Source organism: Liolophura sinensis, chromosome 11, assembly GCF_032854445.1.
Source record: "Liolophura sinensis isolate JHLJ2023 chromosome 11, CUHK_Ljap_v2, whole genome shotgun sequence".
Classification (NCBI taxonomy): Eukaryota; Metazoa; Mollusca; class Polyplacophora; order Chitonida; family Chitonidae; genus Liolophura; species Liolophura sinensis.
The window spans coordinates 7412752-7439389 of NC_088305.1; the positions used below are offsets into that span (position 1 = coordinate 7412752).

General features: G+C 39.4%; 1 protein-coding gene across 2 annotated transcripts in view; it reads left to right on the forward strand.

Moving 5' to 3' along the window:
• LOC135477500 (rho GTPase-activating protein 15-like) overlaps nt 1-26167 on the forward strand; it is a 48857-nt gene extending 22690 nt beyond the window's left edge. For both annotated transcript variants that reach the window (XM_064757621.1, XM_064757622.1), the window contains 15 exons: nt 3672-3872; nt 4563-4733; nt 5851-5931; nt 7808-7996; nt 8386-8454; nt 13343-13401; nt 13751-13934; nt 14544-14654; nt 15306-15426; nt 17181-17312; nt 17808-17906; nt 19258-19335; nt 22421-22555; nt 23377-23482; nt 25393-26167. In XM_064757621.1, the coding sequence (XP_064613691.1) occupies nt 3672-3872; nt 4563-4733; nt 5851-5931; nt 7808-7996; nt 8386-8454; nt 13343-13401; nt 13751-13934; nt 14544-14654; nt 15306-15426; nt 17181-17312; nt 17808-17906; nt 19258-19335; nt 22421-22555; nt 23377-23482; nt 25393-25564 (1908 nt within the window). In that variant the 3' untranslated portion in view covers nt 25565-26167. The remainder of the gene's footprint in view (nt 1-3671; nt 3873-4562; nt 4734-5850; nt 5932-7807; nt 7997-8385; nt 8455-13342; nt 13402-13750; nt 13935-14543; nt 14655-15305; nt 15427-17180; nt 17313-17807; nt 17907-19257; nt 19336-22420; nt 22556-23376; nt 23483-25392) is intronic.
• The last annotated feature ends 471 nt before the right edge of the window (nt 26168-26638 follow it).

The window sequence follows — 26638 nt, forward strand, 5'->3', positions numbered from 1 at the left end:
TTTTACTCAGTGCATCTGAGCCCGTGTAGTTTTTGTGTTTACTCTATATTTGTTGCTGACCAGAAAAGTTGATACAGACAGTACAGTGAGCAGATCTGGCTTGATCTCCAGCATGTGTTCATACACCTTATATGGTGTGGGGTTTAACTACATGGGGCAGGCCAATGACTTGACATTAAATTCCCGTGGAGAAGATGCTCAGTAGTAAGTTATAGCATGTCTTGTTTTTTTTTTTTTCTGAATTTGCGCGGTATTAGAATTTAATCATATGTATGACTTTCATCTTTTCAAAAATAGCAGGACTACATGTACATGTGAAAAGTGGATTGCTGAAAATGAATTGTAATTGTATGGTGATCCTTTTAATAGAGAGCTGGGACTCCATGGCCAATGTGGTTAGCAAGCCAGCACGGCGCAATGACCCTGAAGCCTCTCACTAATACGGACACTGTGAGTTCAAGTCCAGCTCATGCTGGCTTCCTCTCCGGCTTTATGTGGGAAGGTTTGCCAACATCCTGCAGATAGTCATGGGTTTAGAGCCCAATTTCCTCCCATCATAATGCTGGACGTCTTGGTACAAGTGATATATTCTTGAGCACAACGTAAAACACCAATCAAATAAATCAATTTAACAGCGAGCACAACGTTAAACAGTGGTCAGTCCCAGTTAATGTAGTTTCCAGTGCTCTGTCTGTTCATGGAACTTTAAGCCTTGTTAACAGTGCAGAATGGTCAGTGATGCTTGTGTGGTTCTTCGGGCAGATGGGAGAAAGCTTGTCAGTATCTTACATACAATGTACGTACATTGAAAAGATTTTCAAAACAGAGTACTGTATGTACTGTACCTCGGATGTGGCATGTATCTCCGTTCAGTCTGAACATGTATCCTTCACTCTTATTGTTTTATAAGTTGTTTAGAATTATTTCTTGTCATTATGGAAATATGGAAGTTATTTACATGTATGACGTTGACATGGAGAGGCTATATAAGTTAACAAGAGAAAAGGGTGAGTGAGTGAGTGCTTGGGGTTTAACGTCGTACTCAACAATTTTTCAGTCATATGACGACGAAGGAATCATTAGGGTGCATGCACGTGTAATTGTGCCTCCTTGTTGCAGGACGGATTTCCACCGCTCTTTTATTTAGTGCTGCATCACTGAGACGACTTACCGAAGGCAAGTAAGCCGCCCCGCCCGAGCCATTATACTGATACGGGTCAACCAGTCGTTGCACTATCCCCTTCATGCTGAACGCCAAGCGAGGAAGTTACAACTTCCTCTTTTAAAGTCTTAGGTGTGACTCGACCAAGGATTGATCCTGGATCTACCGGTCCCGAAGCGGACGCTCTACCAACTGTGCTATCCGGGCCGGTTCAAGAGAAAAGGCGATATGTACATGTATACATAGACTGTAATGCAAGACCTGGAATTTATTCCACTTGGCCCAATTTAAGTCTGAGATCTAGGATTCTTACATGTAGAAAGATACATAAGATAGCTGAGAATATGAGTGAGTGAGGCTTAGCGTCGCACTAAACAATTTTTTCAGTCATATGACAACAAAGGAATTATTAGAGTGTCTGTAATGTGCCTCCTTGTTGCAGAACAGATTTCCACTACTCTTTTATCATGTGCTGCTTCACTGAGACGCCTTACCGAAGGCAAGTAAGCTGCCCCGCCCGAGCCATTATACTGATACGGGTCAACCAGTGATTGCACTATCCTCATCATGCTGAATGTCAAGCAATGTCTAACAGTTCGCACAATATAAAGAAAGGTTTAGTGTTGACAGCAGATATACATGCATGCACTGTACATGTGAATGGATGTGATTGAGTGAGTGAGCGCTTAGGGCACATTGTTAATGCTGTAAATGTACCAGAAATAGATGACTTTGTTATTTATATATAGTCGTCATTGTCACATACATGTTTTTAAAAGTGCGTATGATGCGCCTCTGCGAACATCTGCCACTGCTGTCAGCTGTATGTACATGCAGGTGTACAGTGTGTTGAACACATAAACTAACGCTGGTATAGGCAAGCCCCTGCTGTTTTCAGCAATTTGTGTTTTGGCTACTCATCGCTTTTGTTGTTGATTTTTATATGGAGGGCGTTCAAATTCATACATGTACGCGTAGAGTATACATGTAATTGTAATGCATGTATGTGTACATGGTCTGTACAACAGGTATGTGTACATGGTCTGTACCACACGTATGTGTACATGGTCTGTACCACACGTATGTGTACATGGCCTGTATGACACGGATGTGTACATGGTCTGTATGACACATGCGTACATGGTCTGTATGACAGATATGTGTACATGGTCTGTATGACATGTCTGTACGACACATATGTGTGCATGGTCTGTATGACATGTATGTGTACATGGTCTGTATGACATGTCTGTACGACACATATGTGTACATGGCCTGTATGACACGGATGTGTACATGGTCTGTATGACACATATGCGTACATGGTCTGTATGACATGTCTGTACGACACATATGTGTGCATGGTCTGTATGACATGTATGTGTGCATGGTCTGTACGACATGTATGTGTAAATGGTCTGTACCACCACGTATGTGTACATGGTCTGTACCACACGTATGTGTACATGGTCTGTACCACACGTATGTGTGCATGGTCTGTACCACATGTATGTGTAAATGGTCTGTACCACACGTATGTGTACATGGTCTGTACCACACGTATGTGTACATGGTCTGTACCACACGTATGTGTGCATGGTCTGTACCACATGTATGTGTAAATGGTCTGTATGACATGTCTGTACGACACATGTGTTCATGGTCTGTATGACAGGTATGTGTTCATGGTCTGTATGACAGGTATGTGTACATTGTCTGTATGACATGTATGTGTACATTGTCTGTATGACATGTCTGTACGACACATGTGTGCATGGTTTGTATGACAGGTATGTGTTCATGGTCTGTATGACACGTATGTGTACATTGTCTGTATGACATGTATGGTGTACATTGTCTGTATGACATGTATATGTACATGGTGTATATGACATGTATGTGTACATGGTCTGTATGACATGTATGTGTACATGGTCTGTATGACATGTATTTGTACATGGTCTGTACCACACGTATGTGTGCATGGTCTGTATGACATGTATGTGTACATGGTCTGTATGACATGTATGTGTACATGGTCTGTATGACACATGTGTACATGGTCTGTATGACATGTTTTGAAGACTGATTATTGGGAATTTAGTGTTCTTTATAGTGGGAATTCTGTATTATTTTAAATCTTCGACCTTATGAACCACTAAAGCACTCTCTCAATGAAAGTTCTACGTGTGAACGCTAAAATGATTTGTTTGTATCATTAAAGATGCAAGATTAATAAAATTGCACAAAATCTGTATCCCATAATTCTCTGAGAATATTTCATAATGTTGGTTGCAGAGGTGATTGAAGAAGTTTGATGAGTAGGAGTACAAGTAGGAATGTGCAGTTGCCTTTAAAAGCATATTGTGTTTCAATAAAGGGATTGAACTTTATTACACTCATCGAACCAAGCCAATCGGTGAAATATAGAAGTGTTAGTAATAGAAAGAACAAACCCAAATTGCTAGCTGGCAAATCAAAATGTCCTATTCATATTGTGTATTTACAGCAGGGTCAAAATGAATACGCCAACTTGAACACGATTCAGGCAGTCCTGAAGCCCCCGATTGCCCCCAACCCCGACAACTTCATCAGGGGACTGTGTGATAACTGGGAACTCTATTCAGACTCGATAAGTGGCCGACAGTTCTACTACAACTCCGCTACCAAGGAGACGACGTGGAAACCTCCTCGGGGAGTGGACAAACTTGTAAGTAGTGGTCATCCTTAAACAGTTCCCTTTAGGGTGTGAATTGAAAGTAAGGGCCACCCATAAACAGTTCCCTGTACGGTGTAAATTGTAAGTAGGCACCACCCATAAACAGTCCCCGTGTAGAGTTTAAATTGTGAGTAGGGGCCATCCCTATACAGTTCCCAGTAGGATGAAACTCGACTATAGAAAATGAAATGGTGTATACAGACAGGTTGGCAGAAATTGTCTTATTCTGGCTATTAGTATGAAAAAAGATACATGTAGGAAATGTGGTACAGCTGATTGTATCCTTGACTAAGAGATGTTCACTTAATTCAGTAGGAGAGTGTTTGAGTAATATGATTTCAGGCATATTTACATATTTTTGGGCAGAACCCAAGGGAAAACCAGTGATCATTCATTGATTTATAAAGAACATTTCACCTAAGCGACGGCAGCCAACATTATGGTGGGAGGAAACTAGGCAGAACTCGGTGGAAACCCACAGCCATCCGCGGTTGCTGGTAGGCCTTCCAGCTTAGGGCTAGAGAGGAAGCCAGCATGAGCTGGACTGGAACTCACAGTGACCGCATTGGTGAGAGGCTCCTGGGTCATTGCACTGTGTTAGCGCGTTAACCAACTGAGCCACGGAGACCCCTCATTCATTGATGTATTCAGCATATATATATATGAATGTGCTTCTTGTAGTTGGCAGATGGAGAGATTGAAGGCAGTACTGAGGAGAAAAATGCACAAGTTAATGGTAATGCCATCAGCAGTGGTCGGGCAGTGTCGCCCTCTAGGATCCCCCATGGGTATAAAGAGGAGACAACTGAGGCAGGTGGGAAAGTGTACATCAACGAGGTCACAAAAGACAAGGTGAGATCCTGAGATACATGCAGTAATAAATGTATTAACACAGCAAACCATTCATGAGTTTCTTAAGTATCCTCAAGTACAACTATATTCTCGCATGACAAAGTCAATTTATTCAATTTTACCCTCTGGGTCCATTTATAAGGTATTCATGCGAATGGTTGCAGGTGTTCTTGAGTGGATGTTTAGGTTGGGTGTTGCATACGTTTTAATCACATTGTTTTGCTTGCGAAAAGCTCATCAAATAGATATATAAAGACTCTACTGACCTAAATGTGCCCTTTGTTGAAGAAAAGTCTTTGTAACTGCTTAAAGTACTTTTTTCTTGATTCTTGAAAGTCCTTGAAAATTATTTTTGCCTTGTGCACTGCTAATACAGAACCTCAAAAACAAGTCCTTGAAAATTAAAATAAAAACTACATGTATAAGGGAAAAATTGTTGAATATGACTTCAAGCAACAAAGAAATAAATAGATAAAACTCATCTCTGTGGTAGGAGAGACAGAAATTGTGAGCTCAGTATATATTTACATGTAAAGCACCAATCTTATGAATAAGTACTTCTCACCTCGTGCAGAGGCTCATAGTCTGCCCTCTACTACCTCTGCTGGAAGAGCTTACAAATCTGATACAGGTGGCTAATTAACATAATCCAGAATGACCAATGGAAATGATCGTGACATCACTGTTGCTGTAAAATTTGTGTGAATGAACCAAGCGGAAATACAGACCAAATTTTACTATATTTGTTGACGGAGATCAGATTTTAAGTATTGAGACATACTGTTCGCTTGCGTCTTATTCTGCCATGCCAGGGTATTGCGGAAGCAGTTTTGATTTTGTTGGAGTTGCAAGGCTCGGTAATCAACAACCTGCCTCTGTGTAAGTTAAGTGAACATTAATAATGAAGACACACCTCCAGCTGGACCAGTAAGAATTAGACTTGTTTTAATACCATGGTTTTTTGTTTCATGAATGTTTATTGGTTAACACGGATTACATCACTTCTTCCTCATATTAGAAACCAGGTGTTTTTCAGCAGAGCATAGAATTATAATATATTTGAATGGTCTGTCGTGGAAGGAGTAAGTAAGTACACTTTTGTATTGATATTTTCCAGTGGTTTGCCTTTGTGGACAACAATGGTCGGCAGTATTTTTACAAAGAAGGCTCCCAGGAGTCTGAATGGCACCTCCCAGAGGTAAGGCAATGCAGTGTGTTGTGTGGGAGAATATAACCATTAATATCTTTGTATATTTGGAATTTAATGTTCAGATAAATGTTAGGGGTGGTATCTCCAAAAGAAATACTGCATGTGTTGAGATATCTTACTTTGTACACACTTTGTTTGCAATCTGTTGGGAGCTGTGTAGGAGATATGTTGACAAGCCATCAGTTTCCTTCCTTTATTTCTCTTCTCCTCTGTTTCCCTTTTTCTCTTTTTCTACTCCTCCTTGTCTCTTCATTGTCCTAACATGGCTCCCGTCTTTCACCTTACGTCATTTCTTCCTTTATTTGCCTGCTTCTCTTCATTTATTTCTCTCCTTTGCCTCCTTTTATTTCTCGTAGCCTCCCTTATTTCCCTTCTTCTTCTCCTTTATTTCCCTTGTTCTCCTATATGTTCCGTCTCCTCTTTTATTTCCCTTATTCTCCTGTATTTACTTTCTTTTTCTGTATTTCCCTTCTTCACCTCCTTTATTTTCCTTCTTCTCCTCTTTCATTTTCTTTCTTCCCCTCCTCTATTTCTCTTTTTATTCTCTCTTTATTACCCTTCTCCTCCTTTATTCCTTTCTTCTCTTCTTTCATACCCTTCTTGCCCTCTTATATTTTTATGTATTTCTCTCCTTATTTCCCTTCTTTGCTGCTTTTATTTCCCATATTCTCCTCCTCTATTTTCCTGTTTTTTCTCTCTTTATTTCCCTTCTCCTCCACCACCAATATTTCCCTTCTCCCCCACCACTATTTCCCTTCTCCATCTCTATTTCCCTTCTCCCCCACCACTATTTCCCTTCTCCCCCACAACTATTTCCCTTTCCCCCCAGCACTAATTTCCTTCTCCTCCACCTGTTTCCCTTCTCCCCACCACTATTTCCCTTCTCCCCCACCGCTATTTCCCTTCTCCTCCACCTCTATTTCCCTTCTCCCCCACAACTATTTCCCTTCTCCTCCACCTCTATTTCCCTTCTCCCCCACAACCATTTCCCTTCTTGTCCACCACTATTTCCCTTCTCCTTCACCACTATTTCCCTTCTCCCCCACCACTATTTCCCTTCTCCCCCACCACTATTTCCCTTCTCCTTCACCACTATTTCCCTTCTCCTTCACAACTATTTCCCTTCACCACTACTGTGTCCCTTCTCCTCCACCTCTATTTCCCTTCTCTCCCACTATTCCCCTTCTCCTCCACCTCTATTTCCCTTCTCCCCCATTATTTCCCTTCTCCTCCACATCTATTTCCCTTCTCCACTACTGTGTCCCTTCTCCTCCACTACTGTGTCCCTTCTCCTCCACTATTGTGTCCCTTCTCATCCACCACTATTTTCCTTCTCCCCCACAACTATTTCCCTTCTCCTCCACCACTGTTTCCCTTCTCCTTCACCACTATTTCCCTTCTCCCCCACCACTATTTCCCTTCTCCCCCACCACTATTTCCCTTCTCCTTCACCACTATTTCCCTTCTCCTTTACCACTATTTCCCTTCCCCTTCACCACTATTTCCCTTCTCCTTCACCACTATTTCCCTTCTCCACCACTGTGTCCCTTCTCTTCCACCTCTATTTCCCTTCTCCCCCACAACTATTTCCCTTCTCCTCCACCACTATTTCCCTTCTCCTTCACCACTATTTCCCTTCTCCACTACTGTGTCCCTTCTCCCCCACCTCTATTTCCCTTCTCCCCCGCTATTTCCCTTCTCCCCCACCTCTATTTCCCTTCTCCACTACTGTGTCCCTTCTCTTCCACTACTGTGTCCCTTCTCCTCCACCACTACTTCCCTTCTTCTCTACCACTATTTCCCTTCTTCTTGTAATTGGTTCCATCTTGCCTTCACTAATTATCATCTTTTATTTCCCATGCAGTTGGTCAACCATAGCCAGAGCGTCTCTAATGCCCTTAGTCACGTGGATGTCGCTTCATGCAAGGCTGCTATTAAAGGAAGGATGTCTAAGGCCAAGTCTATGTACGTGGACAGTCAAGACCGACAGGAGGCTCAAAGAAAGTCAACGACTTTGCCATCCAACTTGATACTGACTGCTGCCAAGGGAATTGTAAGTTATCTCCCTTTATAGGTAATTTAATTTTGTCTGTGTTAGACTCCTTGGCTGTGGTTCTGATTGTGTAAATCAATAGTGTATTGTATTGTATTATTGTTGTTTTGTTTTGTTTTTTTAGCTTCATGAAATCATGTAAAATTTATGTACTGTATTTGCTGTGAATTATCGCCCAAAATGAAAAGACCTATTTAGAGGCAAATAAGTCATCACATGTTACTTTTGGTGTAGAAACATTTTATCCTGTGGGACAATATCCCAATATCCAAACAAACCTCAGAAGCCCCTCCCAAGATCAATATTATGTTCCAATTGACCATGGCGATAATAGCCATAACCTGCTGGCATTTGTCTTTATGATGAGGTTTTATTCCTGTCCTTTTCAGACCACATCTGAGATGAAGGACCTAGTTCCTTCAGGGAGCCAGACCTCCGTGAATCCCGTCTTCCCCAGGGTAAGTCTAATCTGTTTCTAACTGTTAGCGACATGTCAATCTCCTACACTACATGGGTTGGATAGGCCAATTTCAGACTTGACAAAACGTATAATTTTATCAGCGTGCACAGAATAATTCTTTCAGAGTATGCTTGAATAAACACCTTGCAGACCTTGCGAGAAGGTTGAAGGATTATAATGAATTGGCTATAATAATTTTATGGTATATTTCTTTTGTCAAGACTTACGAAATTTTTTAATGTGGTTTGTCAGTATTTATATCACACATTTTAATTATTTTTGATAAGTTCTTCAGTTTATTCAGCTTGATGATTAGTTGGTGTAAAGTTCAGTAAAATTAAGGGTGGTTCACTGTGGTGTGAAATACCTGTATGAGGTAAAATCATTGCCAGTGTCAAGGTAGTACGAGGTATAGCATGTGTAGATTTCATGTACACCAAGTTTCACTTAAAAGTTCAGTTTTGGAGACAAATTAATTTCAGCTGTTGGGTTTTGAAACTTTCTCCAGTACGATATCACCCTGCCTTCCAGACAAACCTCAGTAGAGGTTCCTCAGATTAATAATCTTGAGTACGGCGTAAAACACCAATCAGATAAATAAATAAAACTCTCAGAATGGCGCAAGATGGGCAACTTTGCCATGGGTGAAATTTGAGGTTATTTGCCATATTTACTGCTCATTTGCACATGAGTGGCAAAGTGTGTATTAGTGTTATTTACCTACAGATGTGAATCATGTGCAAGTGATCCGAGTGACTTTCTGCTAATCTTTTAAACTATTTAGTTTCAAGATTATTAATGAAGGTGTTAACAAAATTAATATGAAAAACAGCCTTTTAACCAACCTTCTTCTGAAGAAGGTTTGCATCTGTTTAACTTTGTAAGCTTTATGGTGAAGTATGATGCTGAATAGAGACTAATATTTACAGTTATTTTACAATTGATGGACTAACGTGAAGATAAGGTATATTTTGTTTAGTATTGCCTACATGTATAGAGGATTACTGCCGTACACTGCCTCAGTTCACAAAAGTACGGCAAATGGGTGAGGTAGGAGCATAATTTTGACATGTGTGCTTTTTTCTGATTTATGTCAACTTTAAGTACATCTGCTCTGTACTTCTGTATGTTTTTGTCAAGTACTGAAGCAGGTAGAACATTAAAAAAGGTGTGATCATGGAGTTCAGAAGTGAGTCCAGTAAGAAAATAAATTTCTGAATTTCTGTTTGTTTATTTGGGGTACATTCCTTTTCGAGTGAGCCATTTTCATCGATTATAGAAGTTTATAGAAGAAAGGTAGTCCAAAATTGCTCTGACTTCAGGTTTGGTAAAAATTTTGTTGGGCGAAGGATGGCCAGCAAACCAATGTCAGAGCAGGCTCCATTTAAAACCCCGATGCAGTTAATTGCCCTTGTCAAATATGTCAAGGCTGTCAGTACAGCAGGTCACTTTGAATATCGATCACCAAGGATCCCGGGCCTATGCAAACTAGGAAATAAGTGGTTGATGTTGTTGTTGTTATAATTTGACAGACGAAAATATAAGGAACATGCAGACTTATACAGACATTTTTGATGGGTACTGTTTGTCTTAAATTCCTCTGACATTGTTTTGGGGGCATCCTTGGCCGAAGAATATTTTTGCTAAACGTATTAAACATCAGAGCAATCTGAGACTATGAGAAAGTGTGACGATCCAATAGATATAATCTTACATGGAAAGTGCTGTAAAAGTTACCTCCCCTGTCTCAGGTGCGTAAGCTGTCCCTTCGCCGTGTGGGCAGTCTGTGGGATAGGGCTCAGTTGCCTACAGTTGCCAAGAGGACCGATAACGACCAGGAGCTACTGGTCTGTCAGTTTGTACATGCTCATTCAGAGTTATTTCCCCTTGGTGGCGGACAGATCCTCTGGTCAACTCCACAGTTTATCACTTCAGTCATAACCACTTATTCCCATTTCATTTTAACTACAAGTGTGTGGTATTTTTCCGTTGTTACCATTTCATTTTAATAATGTTATATTTTCCATCATTTCAGTTGTTACTACACACTGCCTGTCCATTTTAACAACTTGGTATTTTCCATCACCTAATCACATTTATTTAGAGCCATTACCATTCACTTGAATAGAGGGGTTTTGAGTTCGAACTCTTTTGTCATTGAAGGTAAAAACAGTCCATGTATCATGTGACTTCTTACACAAGCTTTGTTGACATTTACTTAAGGACCACTTGTCTTACCTTGTTCCAGAGGAACACAGCAAACATTGACCTCCTCAATTTTCTCCATCATTTGTCTACTCTAAATAACTTTTTGCTGAACTTATGCTATAGTAAATGTGATCCTGCAATATTTGCCGACCTTTTTTCCCTTACATTTAGCGATAAAAGAATTTGACTGAAAACCATCCCTATTCGTTAAACAAATGACATGATAATTACATTTATTTGTTCACTTCATTCATTACCACCAATCCATTTTAACAACATGTATTTTCCATCAAGAAATCAGTTCAGTCATTGCCACTTACTGCCATTCCATTTTAACAACATGGTATTTTCCGTCAAGAAATCACTTCAGTCATTGCCACTAATCGCCATTCCATTTTAACAACATGGTATTTTCCGTCAAGAAATCACTCCAGTCATTGCCACTAACTGCCATTCCATTTTAACAACATGGTATTTTCCGTCAAGAAATCTCTTCAGTCATTGCCACTAATCGCCATTCCATTTTAACAACATGGTATTTTCCATCAAGAAATCACTTCAGTCGGTACCACTAACTGCCATTCCATTTTAACAACATGGTATTTTCCGTCAAGAAATGACTTCAGTCTTTACCACTCACTCCCATAGTTCTGCTCTAACAATGTGGTATTTCCTGACTTGGCTTTTAAATTTGGGTTTGGTTTGATTTAATTTGATTTGATTGGTGTCTTACGCCATACTCAAGAGTATTTCACTTATACGACAGCAGCCAGCATTATGGTGGGAGGAAAAAGGGACAGAGCCTGGGGAAACCCACATCCATCCGCAGGTTGTTGGCAGACCTTCCCATGTATGAATTTGGGTTTGGGATTAACAGGTTAAATTCAGCGCAGAATGTGAAAATAATCCGTGCACATTAATTTGTTCTTTTTACCCAACTGACATGTTCTCCAATAAGTAGGCCACTTTGACCTATCAGACTGTAATAATTCGATATAAATATCAGTTAGCAATTTAGTGATTTCATAGGCATTTAAATGGAATAGTGAAAGACCATTTAACAATGTCCATGAAAATAGTTGGTTATATTTTTAGAAATTTTCCAACTGAGTAAAAAAGTTTTAAGAAATCAGAATCTTCGGCGGTGTGTAGTGTCTCAGAGGTTATCAGTGACGTCACACCCATATTCTTTCCTTGAAACAGCTCAATTCAAGGTCCAGATCTATATGTATATGCATTTAAAATGATGAAATTAAGCAATATATATGTGTGTTAAGCGGCAAAACCTTGATGCGTCGTCACTGGTCCAAGTATGGTCAGATAAGTTATCCATAGCATCCACAGTTACTAAACTGGATTTCTCTGACTTGAAAAAAATTCTAAAAAAATAAATCCAACTATTTTGGTGGGCATGCATTTTTAATGGACTTTCATCAGACCTACTTGTGTGCTTCGTGTTTTCTTTGCCCTTAAGGGCCCTGCCCGGTTTCCTCCCACTATAATGCTGGCCGTCGTCGTATAAGTGAAATATTTTTGAGTACGGCGTAAAACACCAATCAAATAAATAAATAAGTAAATCTTTGCCTTTAGGAAAAATGTTATTAATTTGAAAAGATCGAAGCAAATCCTTCAGGTCATGTCAAGTGTTTATAATTAGGCTACACTTAACCTTTAAAGATAAGAATTTGAATTAAGACATAAGTGTGTAAGATAAAAGTCGTTTTTTCTATCTTCACCAGTGGGTGTGATTTTGACAGTCATGTTCATGTAGAGTCTGACAATTTGACTTGATTTATAAATCATTCATGAATACATACAGATAATGGTGAAGTTTTGCCACTTTTGTTAGCACAGAGTACATATGACTGTATTGATATGAAAGACTTTATCTCTACCAGACTTTCCTTGTTGTGATATGACTGAAAAATTGTAATGACGTTAAACTCCAGGCGTTCATCCATTCATTCCTTCTACAAGACTTCACCATTCTTCTGTAAATGTCAGACTCCAAATTGGAAACATCTTTGGTAGTGTTGTGCAATATCCTTGTCTTTAAGTCCCAACAAAATGGCAGGCTAAAATCTACAGTTTAAGTTAACTCTCACCTGTAGCTTTAGGTCACGGGGTTTGCAGGATTTCTGGCAGAGGGCAGAAGTTTACTTCTGACACTTCATTTTCCGCAATCAAATATAAATTTGATTACGCCTTAATTGTGTACAGAAGTGACAATGATTCAGTGTGGCAACAAATGCCAGGGAAATGAAAATTAAAATTATGTGAGGAGTTGAGATCAAATTTGTCAAGGTGTATGTATAAATCATGTCACCTCACCTGGATTGATGTAAAATGGCGACCATTTTCTCACATTCCACTTTAAATAGGAATGACGGTGAAAACGGTGGAGTTTGCGTATCCTAGAGGTGGGATTGCTTCGCAGATGTACATGTTTGTTGTTGCCACGATGGCTGAAATATTTGTCAGTGCGTCGTTAACCAATAACCATTCATTTATTCTTTTGTTGGATTCTAGCCGGCAGTAAACACCAGTTAAATAGATAATTTCTAAAATTTTAACCAGTTCTCTTCAGCTACAAATTTAGGAAGAGTTGATATTCAATAACAGATCTTTGTGTTCTGCTTAGGATTGTAATGTTTCCATTTCATTTGATTTCTATTCAGGATCTGAAGGACAGGTTCCTGAACAAAACCAAGGTCATGGAGAATGGAAAAAGACTGAAGTAAGAGAAAAGTTGATCTCAGTCATATCAGACTTTTTATCAAAAGCTAAGCTTCCAAGACCATAAAATAGGGAATTGCTGGAGAGCTCCTCTTAACTGCAGTCCCTCCAGATCTGTCCACCCCCTTGTTTATGTGTTATTTCTTCAACTCTTGTTTAGCCAATTTATAAAACTCTATCACACTTCAGCAACCTTGACCAAGTTTTTTTTCAAGGGCATTTCATGCTTATGAATATTGTAAAGAAACGGTCACATTGGCATTAAGATACACATGTACTGCATACCTTTTTTCCATCATTTGCGATATTCATAATGCTTTGTACCAAACTTAATTAAATTAATTTTTTAGGAAAAACTGGACATCATCATATGTGCTTTTGTCCGGGTCTAACCTGGTATTTTACAAGGACCAGAAGGCCTCGCAGGTCCGTGCCGGGTCCCCTCATGGGAAGCCCGACTTCATCATCAACTTACACGGAGCTAATGTAGAGTTTGGGGGCAAAGACTTGTCCAGCAAGAAAAATGTGATACTGGTGAGTTCAAAAATTGTCGACTTTATGTACAACAGCTCATGCACTGGTCTTTTTATTAAAGTATTTGCTCTAAAAATTAGTTAAAAAAAAAAGTGCATTTTGAGATACAAATAAAGGTGATTAAATATTGCTTTTGGAGGTGAAAGTCACGTTTTTGCGGTAGGATATCGTCTTCTGTCTGAATCTCCTTGTTATTAAGCAAGTTATCTCCGCTATATGGCTGTAACATTGCTTAAGTGATGTTATCACCCACGATCATTCGTTCATCCTGCGTGTACATGCGCCTTCCAAGCAGATTTTGAAACATTTTTCTAAAGTCAATAGGACTTTCATGATCAAATGAAATTAATTACTTTCTCATGGACAACATATTATGTCTTATATTTTTTGTATACACACATTTTTGAACTGTTTGTAGTTGTATATTGTGGCTTTTGTGTCCATCATAGTAAATCTTTGATGCTTCATGTCACGATTGTAAAAGAGAACCAGCCCTTACTTTGTGTCTTTCGCATTCTTTGCCTTGTAGGTTTTCCTGCAGGTTTTCATATGACTTTTTACAGGTTGATTTGATTATAAATAACACAGTTTGCCATATTTTCTCGTCAGCTGACGACGGCACGGTCTAGTGAGGACCTGACCCAATACCTGCTGCAGTCTGACGACAACTCACGGATACACCACTGGTACATTACCCTGTCTGATGTGGTGGAGCGGATCGTGAGTGACTTTCACTTTCACTTTTAGTAACCAAACAGAGAAGAGAATTTCGATGCTGGCTTCCATCATAAAATCGTAAAATATTCATGAACAGTGGATAAAATCAATCAAATAAATAGATAAATCAATCAATCAATGATCAGGGAACTCTGTGGGGGTTGCCGTAACATGAGTTCAAATCCAGCTCATACTGTCTTCCTCTGCATATGTGGGAAGGCCTTGCAGCAACCTATGGATGGTCGTGGGTTTCCCCTGGGTTCTGCCTGCTTTTCTCCCACCATAATGCTGGCTGCCGTCATCGTACAAGTGAAAGATTCATCAACATTAACAAATATTCTTTTCAGAGTATGGCGTGAAACACCAGTCAACTAAATAAATGAATATTTCCTGATCTCCTAAAATCATCTTATCATGGGTGCAAAGCTGGTTACAGTATGCTTTTGCTGACATTTATAAAATTTTGTGCATGAGGACAAATCCAGTTTGGTGGACGACTGAACTATGGATCCAGGATTTTTTTATCGCTCTTAAATTGATAGGAAAGAAATTCACAGCATTGTCCCTTTTTTCTGTAGTGATGGTGGGAATTTTCTTATGTGAAATTGTCTTCTAGTTAGTCATGTGATAAGGACGTAGAACCTATTGTTACAGAGACAGGGTGTGGAGCTACCCACAGACCTGAACGGCAGCCCGGGGAAGAAATCACCTGTCAATTCTGAACCTAATCAGCTGAAGAGGGGAAAGTCTACCAAAGGGAAACCTGGAGGCTCAGGTAGGGGGCAATAACAACAACACTCAGTCCCTTACATCATGTATCCCTTACTGGATGTATCCTCGCCTGATTAACCCTTTACTGAACTCATCTTTCACATGATATATCCCTTAATGAGCTCATCCTCACCTGATTTATCTTACTGGACTTATATCTCACCTGATAAATCCCTTCCTGGACTTGTCCCTTACTTGATATATACCGTACTCAACGTGTCCTTTACATGATATGTCCCTGTCTGGACTCATGCCTCACCTGACATATCCCTTGCTGGACTCGTCCCTCACCTGATGTATTCCTGTCTGGACTGGTCCTTTACCTGATATAGCCCTGTGTGGACTCATGCCTCACCTGATATATCCCTTTGTGGACTCGTCCCTCACCTGATATATCCCTTTGTGGAATCGTCCCTCACCTGATATATCCCTCGCATGCTTCGTCCCTCCTTTGATAGTATTAGTTACCTGGTTACTCAATGATAGGATATGGAAGTATATGGTGTCAGTAATCGTCATGTGAAGGTTACAGACATCGTATAGCTCTGTATCCTGTCAATGAGTAATCATGTAGTGAAGTTAATCTGCAAAAGACTCATCAATTCAGTGCAGAAAACGGATGTGTAGGTGAATTGCTTCTGAGATGGGAACATTGTTTTCACAACAAAACTAAGGGAGACAACCTACTCAGCAGACACATTTGACTTTGTAGGATACAAGAATATACACGTCCCCTACCTGCAATGAAAAAGGAGTATTTTGTCTGCAGGATAAATGCCTTTCTCTCACCTGTCCCTCAGTGTAATAATGTAACAGGTGCACATTGTCATTTTGTATGCCGATCTTCACATTTAATATTATTTTGATTTGAGTGGGTTATGTAGTTGATCAGTTTAGCAAATATTAACTCATTACTGTAACCTCACAAATTAAAGCTGAATTTCAGGTGGATCTATTTCTGACTTTGTGTCTTGGTGGCTTTGTTCGAATATACTAGCATTAGAAATATTTGGCATACTCTAATTCTTCAACGCATTTTCGCAAGGTATTTTTTCAGTCATATTCTGAAGGCATTATTCTGTTTTGACTGATATAATTATACTTTTTGTGAAGCACTGGTCGACCCGTATCAGTATAATGGCTGGGGCGGGGCGGCTTACTTGCCTTCGGTAAGTTGTCTCAGTGAAGCAGCATTAGATAAAAGAGCGGTGGAAATCCGTCCTGCAACAAGGAGGCATATTACATACACCCTAAGGATTCCTTCGTCATCTGAAATATGACTGAAAAATTGTTGAGTACGACGTTAAACCCCAAGCACTCACTCACTCAATTTGTGAAGCCTTGAAATTGGCTAATCCAACCAATGAGATTTGGTAATTAGGGTAATTGGATAGATGATGTATGGTTTCAAACCCAGCCTGGTACAGAGGTGTTGTAGATTCCTTGTCTGTAACTTTTGTGGGGCCTTTCATTGTGTTGTTATACATTTATTAGCGTTACTCATGTGGCTGTTTGAGCAGTCGAATGTTTGTTGAAAATTCACTTTTTTTCCACCAAGTGTGGTGTACATGCCTGTATGGTTTCTGTCGCGCAGGAAAGAGAGAAGTTCTTGAGTATAGCACAAATAGAATGAGTAATCAAGTAAAATAAATTTGACATATACTATATGTACAGATTTGTACAAATATAAAATTTGCCAGGGATCATGGTATCATGTCATCTGCTGCATCTTCCTGACGTTGTCGTTACTTTTGCCAGGTATAAGTCGATCGGTGTCAACTGAGGAGACAGTCTCGCAGGAACGCAAAAGAAGGATACGAGATATTCTCTTTCATTTTATGACCCGAAGACCTAGTCCAGAAGTGTTGAAGGAGAAAGGTATCATAAAAGGTAATCTGGACGTAATATACAGTTTTCTTAGTTATTTCCTCTTGCGACCATTTATAATTACATATTTCATGAAGCAAGTTTCATCATTTGCATGGCATTTTTTAATGCCTTGTTTTGCCTTGTGAGAAAAACAGATTCTTTAATTTTGAAAATTGCGGAGGAATTCATGAAAAGTCCTAAGCGTCAGCATGTGTATACTAATGTGTACATGTATGTTCTGATGTGTACATGTATATACTGATGTGTACATGTATGTATTAATGCTAGCATATCTTTATCCGTCTAATGAATGATCATTAGCAGAGTTTAGTTCACTTTTTCAACTACATGTACGTACACATTACGAAATTGTGCAATGCTGATCTTCAAATTTTGTCATTTTGGGCACCAGAAGTCATGAATTATGGTCAGATTTGGTCATTAATTTTTGCTTCGAAACATCTTTAATGTACAGATTGACAAGTAATACATATTTTCTTCTTTGTTTCCCTGTAGATGTGGTGTTTGGATGTGACCTGAAGCAGCTGTGTGAGAAGGAAGGGGCCTCTGTACCCTTCTTTATCAAGCATGTTATCTCCTGTATAGAAGGTCAAGGTCAGTGTACCAGGCATTCAAATTGTTAAATGTGTCCGTCGTGAAGTCGGGAGACCTAGGATTAAATCTGGGTCAGGTCATAAAGACTGTAAAAATGGTACTTATTGTGACCTCACTTGACACTCAGCACTGAGCGGTTAGAGCAAGGAAATAGGATTTGTTTGCCCTGTGTCATTATAATGTGACTGGGTGGGGAGTCATGCCTGGTGTCTTTGGCACCAAATTGTTAAGTATGATGTTACATAAAACGTTAAACCCAAATTTATACATCCATATCTTCCATAGCAGCCAGAATTGAATATATCACAGTACGAGTTTACTGCAGGCTGTCCTTGTTTGCTTGGTCAGGAGATATACATCAGGAGGGTTTTTCTGTGTTGGTTTATATGGAACCTTGAAAAACCTGGAAGTAAGCTTTCCAAGCCTTGAAAAGCCTGGAAGTAACTTTTCCAAGCCTTGAAAATCTTGGAAAATAAGGATGGTTATTTGTAGTTGGGCTGGGAAAGGCATTTAAATTCCGACTACAGAACCCGCCCAGGTACTCTACACCTATGTAGTATGCCCTCACTCCTTTAAGGAAATCTGTTGTTCAATATCTTTGAAATTGCTTTATGCACTGTTAATGCACGGAAATCTCAAACCATTATTGTCATTTTACAATGCTTCATGCTTGTGTAAATGTAGAATATTTATTCCCAGTAGCCTGGAAATTGGGAATTTTGAGCCTCGAAAATCCTTTTAAAAAGCCTTGAAGAAGCATAGAAATCTAAAATGTTTGCAGCATACAAACCTGGTGAAACTGCTAACATGTTTCATGCTTAAGTTTTTCACTACAATGGAAAGAGTGAGACTATTCTCCTCGGTGGGGAGTGGTGTGGAGGTTGAATCCCAAACTTAGACAGGGAATTTGCAGATACCCACGCTTACATTGTTCATGCAGGCACATCACTCACATGAGGCAGTGGCTAGCAGAAGACCAGGTGAAAGATAAACTTGGGAAGATATAAGGAAAGGAACAACGTTTGGTAAAACATATTCTGAGAACTAAGGTTGATAATATCTGGAAATTAATGTACACATCATATGTAAATTATGAACGTCAAGGACAGCTAGCTTTGTACTTGAAGCTTTTTGTGTTTATTTTTGAGTTGGTGTTAATTCCCATGTTATTTAGACAATGTTTTCACTGCCATGTCCCTGCAAGTCAGGCATGTTGGTACTTGCAATCAAAATGGCAAATACCTGGATGTCTGCGTTCTGGATTTGGCTGGTGGCATTAAGCCATAATCGTTCATTCACTCAAATACATGTAGCTAAATGTACATGTATTAATGGCCCTGATCTGTTACAGGACTCAATCATGATGGCATGTACAGAGTGAGTGGGAATGCCTCACAGATACAGAAACTGAGATGTATGGTGGATCAAGGTACGTCCATCAACTCTTAACCAATCAGATTACAGAAACTTAGATGTATTGTAGATCAAGGTATGTCAATCAACTCTTAACCAATCAGATTACAGAAAGTTAGATGTATGGTGAATCAAGGTACGTACATCAAATCTCAACCAATCAGATTACAGGAACTTAGATGTATGGTGGATCAGGGTACGTCCATCAGCTCTTAACCAATCAGATTACAGAAACTGAGATGTATGGTAGATCAAGGTACATCCATCATCCCATGTTTCTAGTAAACCTCAAAACACCTTTCAAAACTTAAAGAGCTTCTTTGGTGTCAAAACATCTGTGTCTTAAAAGCAGGGTGAATTGATAAAGACTGGGATAATCTGAATGACTTTCCTAAATTGTGAAAATATTGCCGTGAATGAAAACCGATTTCATCAGAGTATAGGGAAACGAAATATTTCTGTCCCTTCCACTTTGCCTGGTGTGATGTCACCTACGAACACACGACGATCGCTGACGTATATCCACAAATGACGCTACCCTTTCGAAAGCTCTTGACGTCATCCCAGCATAAATGCCTTACTCAACGTCACATCTGCCTGATTCGACATCATACAGGGAATATTACCACGTCACATCAGGAAAATTTAACGGACACAGCCGAAGAATTTGTTTTTCATGGAATATTCAGTTACATGGGTTAAATAGTGTTATTCATCAAAATCCTATTGAAACATGGTGTTAGGCTTACTCCGTAGGATTTTTTTCATAACATTGTAATATTTCTACACAATTTGTATTCTGACCAGAGTGGCACTTTAATAGAACTCTCAGAATCAGGAAAAATGGGCAAGTTAGTCATGGACGAAATTTGAGGTCATTTAGTGTACTTTCTAATTCCTATCTAATTAATACATGCATATTGGCATATACATGTATACGTGCATGTTTTAGTGTGGGAATTTCAGTATCAGTGTTCTGCTGGGGTCTGCAAACTATTATAATTTAATGAAAAGCGTATTAAATTGACAACACATGCCTGGATATTTTACAATGCAGTAGAATACTCTTTATTACATATCCATAGAGTCAGTTAAGTGTCAAGTAAATCGAATGGAGCACACACATGCTCAGCATTTTATTTTATTTTTTTCACATTAATGGAATTCATACCAAAAAAAAAACATATTGATAACCTCATATAACATGTAATTAAATACAACACATGCTTTTATTAAAGTTAATTAGGTAATGCAGTACTCCTTTTTACCTCACACACTTCCCCAACCACCACCCGATAATACTAGGTATCTGATGAGTACATATGATTTTAAACTTAATATCAAATGAAGCATGCTTCATTAAACTCTTTATGGTTTTACAAAAATCAACCCACATTCAGGGAACCTTTACTGGATGTGTCAGCCTCCCCACAAACCCTCACTCTCACCCACGCCCCTGTCTCCCCCCCTCCCTCCCCCCAACTGTGTTTTACATCCTCTCGGACACATGCCATTCAGCTGTTGCCAGGAATAAATCCTGTCGTCATGTCATTCACATATCGGAGAGTTGTCAAGCTGTGAATTGCATCACGCAAATTACATCGTCCTGTATCAGTTCAGAGGAGATCCAGTGCACATCAGTACCTGCCACCACCCACCCCTCCCCACCCCTCCCCACCCATACCATCCCATTCAGGACCGTGCTGACTCTTTGGTTTCTTAATGAAGCCTTGATTTCCCTGATCAGTTTTGCCATAGCCTGAGAGATATCGTTGTTCATGGTGACTTGTTAAGAATCAGTAGTTGCCAGTGTTTTGGGGGCCAGTGCCAATGTTTTAGTTAGTCTTTTAATACATTGGTAGAAGACAACTCGTCTATACCACCATCATGGCATGGAAAAGTTGGCCAGTTACATGCCAAAGTTCTGTTCTTTGAAAAAAAAAAGACCACATTAGACCAAATGTATACATGTACATTCAGCTATAAAGTATCCCACATGAAGTTTTAAAAAAAAAAACTTTTATACTGTTTTGTTCAAGTGAGCTTGAACCTGGACGTTGGAAATCCGAAGGTGCTGCCAGTTTATCAATTTTAACCAATCATGTGCGAGTTATTTCTGTAACCAGAGAACTCAGCTGTTTCCGATGGTATCATCTCAGCTGTCTGTTGCCTGTAGTAGGTAAATGCCTGAGGTACAAGTGCTGCAGCCTCATGTTTCTGGTTTGTCTTTAATGTGGATTATCTCATGGCATCATAAGAATTCCACAATAAAAGTTGATTTATATAGTTCCCAAACACATCAGATCGGCCCAGTAGCACAGTTGGTAGAGCGTCCGCTTCTGGAGCGGTAGATCTTGCATCAACCCTGGGTCGAGTCACACCTAAGAACTCAAAAGAGGAAGTTGTAACTTTCTCGTTTGGTGTTCAGCATGAAGGGGATAGTGCAACTACTGGATGACCCGTATCAGTATAATGGCTCGGGCGGGGCGGCTTACCTGCCTTCGGTAAGGCGTCTCAGTGAAGCAGCATTAGATAAAAGAGCGATGGAAATCCGTCCTGCAACAAGGAGGCACATGACATGCACTCTAAGGATTCCTTCGATACCATGTGACTGAAAAATTGTTAAGTACATTAAAACCATAAGCACTGACTCACTCACGAAACACATCAGAACAAAATTGCTGTTGTCGTTAAGGACTCGTTCGACCCTTCTTCTGAAATAACTACATGTACTGTTAAATTATTTTTTTTGTCTTTTCTTTTGAAACCAAGCACCATGGTTTTGTAAACCTCTAACACTGGCCACCACCACACAAGTGGAAGTCACTGAACATTCCGTTATTATGTAACACAAGAATCAAGTTAATAAGCTAAGATAAGCCCTACTCTTGTCTTGGGTATGTTGACTCAGACGTTCTACGTTATAGCCTTTAGCAGTCTGTTATCTGGCTCCAATTTTTTGTCTGTTTTTAAAACGATTGTTCATTCTGAACAGTTCATGACAGTTCATGATTTTACCAAATCAAATTACAGGACAAGTCTGAGGCGTTTCATTGTTTTTCAGTAACGTTGAAATCACCAAATGAAGTTTTCATTTTCAGATCAAACTTACAATTTTCATGACCCAAACGTTTGGGACATCAACGTCCTCACCGGAGCCCTGAAACTTTTCTTCCGAGAGCTCAAAGAGCCGCTGTTCCCGTTTGACTCTTACAGCAGATTTGTGGATGCCATTCGTAAGTGCTGTAATTCTTCATATTTTTAAGACAGATATTAGTAATATATTATGTTCTTGTCCCAGTTGTTGTTGTTGTTGCCTCAAAGTCAAGTCCTGGCCCAGGATCGAACCAAGAAAATGGTAGTTTGCTGCCATCTCGCTTTGTATGCAACACTGAGAGGTTAAAGCGAGGAAAAATGACTGGTTGACCTGGTGTGAGTATAATGTGACTGGGTGAGGTGTCATGTCTGGTGTTTTTGGCATGGTACTTCAGTGGTGGCAGCACTTTGGCGGCATGGACTTACCCTATCGTGAGAAGACATAATATATATATCTACACACATCAAATGACATGTACAACATTGAACCCCAAGCATATATACAGGTATTAGCAAAATATTACTGATTAGAACATATGACACCAATTTAAACTGGTTTTGCTGTAGTGCTACATCTTGTGGTCTTGAACATATGAATGGTTTTAAAAGTTGCTCTCAATTTTCGAAATAAAAAAAACATTGTTTGTTGTTAAATGAATAATTTTAATCTTGAGTAAAGGCATTAAGAACCTTGGTTATGTTAATGACACTTGATTTCTCTTTTCCTCTCTGAGAATTCAGGAGAATTGCTGAGGGCATTTTTTTTTATCATTATTTTATGAGAATAAAACACAACAACTTTTGCGATCCACTAAATGGATCAAGTGCGATAGGCTACTAATATATGAGGAAATACTAGCACTCTTAATTTATTGCCATGGAGACATGTCACAATATAACCACCTTGAAACCTTTTCAAAATCATCTACAATATGAATAATCTGTTTCTCTCATTTTATAGAGGTTCCCCAGAGCTCGGCCAAGCTGAGAGCCTTTAAAGAAGCTGTAAATGCCCTTCCCAAATGTAACTATGAGACTATAAGGCTGTTGTTCAGACACCTGAAAAAGTGAGTAGTACTCTTGTCTTATGTGCACACACTGTTCTGTAGTTGTTCACACCTTTTTAATGCGAGATTTATTTGATTTCTTTATTTGATTGGTGTTTTATGCTGTACTCAAGGATATGTCACTTATACAACGACGTCCAGCATTATGGTGGGAGGAAACTGGGCACAGCCCGGGGGAAACCCATGACCATTCACAGGTTGGTGACTGACCTTCCCATGTAAGGCTGGAGAGGAAGCCAGCATGAGCTGGACTTGAACTCACAGGGACTGCATTGGTGGGAGGCTCCTGGTTCATTGCGCCATTGCTGGTGTGCTAACCCCCTCGGCCTTGTTTCATGTAAGAGAAAGCTTAATTGTTGCCTCACCTGGCTGTTCTTTATAGTTATATAAGGCCTAGATTTTTGTGGATGTTATTCAAGTCAAATTTTTCTTTTGGGTTATATGTGTAAGACCAGTCCCAACATTAAAGGCTGTATTTACTGTGGTAAACAGTTGTTGTGATGTCAGAGTATCCAAAGAGCATAAGGGGCCTTCCTGGCAAACTGGTTAGCTTGGTTGTTGCACAATGTCGCACAATGAGCCTCTCACTAATGCAGTCGCTGAGAGTTCATTTCCAACTCATGCTGGTTTTCTCTCCAGCCTTACGTGGGAAGACCTGCTAGAAACTCGGGGATGGTAGTGGATATTTGCCCTGTTTCCTCCCATCGCAATGCTCGCTGCAGTTGTATAAATGAAATATTGTTGAGTATGGCATATAACTCCAATAAAATAACTAAATAACATATTCCAAAACACCAGCTGTATGGCATGTAGAATGAATGAATGATTTCTGTCCGGTCATACATCAGAAGGTCTGACAGCAACCTGCGGATGGTTGAGGGTTCCCCCGGTTTCCTCACACATACATGACTTAATGTTGGCCGATGTCATATTTTTGAGTGCAATGTAAAACATCAATTAAATAAATAAATAAATGAATGAATGAATGATTAAATTCAAAGGCTGTCAAAATGTACAGTTTGCTCTTCCCAGAGGCCCTTTATAACAATACTAACAGTATATACATTTCCATTTTGTCCAACATGAAAATTTGTTAATAAAACATCACTGTTTATATTTAAATCATTCAGCTGAAATTATAAGTAAGCAGACGTGTTACAATTTACTTGTTGATATAATTACTGTTCTGTGCAAGTTCAAAGCACTTGTAGAAATACCTGGCATTCACAGTTACACAGCCTTTTGTTCCTGGCTCTTCCAGATGAATGACCTTATGCTGGTTATAGCACTGACATTCCAGCCTTGGAATCCTTGAAAGGGGTTAAAGCGTTCTCAAAGTCTTGAAAGCCCTTGGAAAACAGCTTGTGAATTTGTTATTTTGGAAGAGGGGCAAAATGTGTCATGATAATGTTGTAGGATGTAGTCATCTCATGTAAGAAAGACATATTTTTTAACTTGCCAGCAAAAGCTTCCAAAATACATTTAAAATACACAAAACTATTTTCTCCTAAACCAGTTTGCCATGGACCGGAGCAGAAAGATTAATCTCACCTCTTCAATCAAATCTAAGTTGACAGCTCTTCAGTAAGCCATAAGCAGCCATTTAATGACTCGACCTGTTAATATATCCACTAACTAATTCACCAGGCAGCCACATATACATGTACTTGTAAGCTCCATCACTGAATTAATCCAAAGCTGTGAACTCATTGGTCTTTCCTTTGTTACATCACAGACATACATAAAATACGCATTGCAACGTCACAGAAGAAATCGATGGGTTCTACTGTCATTTGGACCTTCTATGTAGCTCGTCCTCGAGTCTCCCATTGTTTAATTAGTTACTTAAATTCATCAGTGAACCTGTTAATCAATCAATCAGTCAGTCAGTCATCGTTCGTCTGTTTCAGAGTGACTGAGCAGAGTAAGGAGAACCGCATGCAGTCTCACAATCTGGCCATCGTGTTTGGGCCGACTTTGTTGTGGCCAGAGCTCAGGGCACCCAACATGGCCGTCAGTTTAGTCTTCCAGAACCGCATCGTAGAATTTATACTCTTGGAATACGACAACCTGTTCAGGTGAAACACAAGACTGTAATATTTCTGCTTGGTATTCACTTTGGTCAAAGGCTTTGTGCTGAAGAAGCACCTGTAATTAGTGACTATGTGTGCAAGGATGTGGTGTAATAACGACAACGGAATTTCTGTGGGTGCTGAATTGGAACATTTTGGGTACAAAGAACGTGCTTAATAATCAATACAAGCATAAACCAGTGCTTGATTGTCTATTCACTTTAAGGATGTATTAGTGAATTTGAAATGTGGAAAAAGACTTGTTCTTGCATATTTTGGAACGGCGTGTGTATTTTTGATATATAATATGGAAAATGTAGAAAATTTATGCTTCAATCTAATAATTGTGTCGTTTTAGACGGAGAAGTAATGTACCATATTGTATACTTGTACATGGACTTGACCTCCATTAGATTTTCTCACGGGGTGATGCAAACCGGTACGTGAACCGCAGAGAAAATTTGATTGGAGGACCAGTAAAACTGTGATTAAAATGATCAATTAAACACATTGTTACATGTACATATTTGTTCTACCAGTGAAATGGACATGCATAGCCTTTTGCTAATGTCAAAGATCAGTGTTAGGGTATTACAGGTGTGCCCATGTAGTCAAGTGCTATATATATATATATATATATATATATATATATATATATATATATATATATATATAAATGAATTGTACATTTATAGTTGTAAACTTTCGAGCACCTGTTAGATTTTATAAGCGTATATGATGATTGATTGCCTGTGCACATGTGATGCATGTTTACACATTTATATGTAGATGTGGTACAGTGTCTAATGGAAACATTCAGTCAGTAGGAATATTTCTGCCATTTTAATTGACATCATTCCCTTGTCCATGTGGACCGTGTTTGAATTAATCTTGGTTGATTCACAGTGATAGCTTCACCCGGCAGTCACACAGCATTAGTTTGTGGAGTTACAAACTGCTTGTGTGGAGTAACAAGCATGTGATATCACTGCTTTTGTGAAGTTACATTCATGTGACATCACTGCTTTTGTGGAGTTACATGCATGTGACATCACTATTTTTCTGGAGTTACAAGCATTTGACA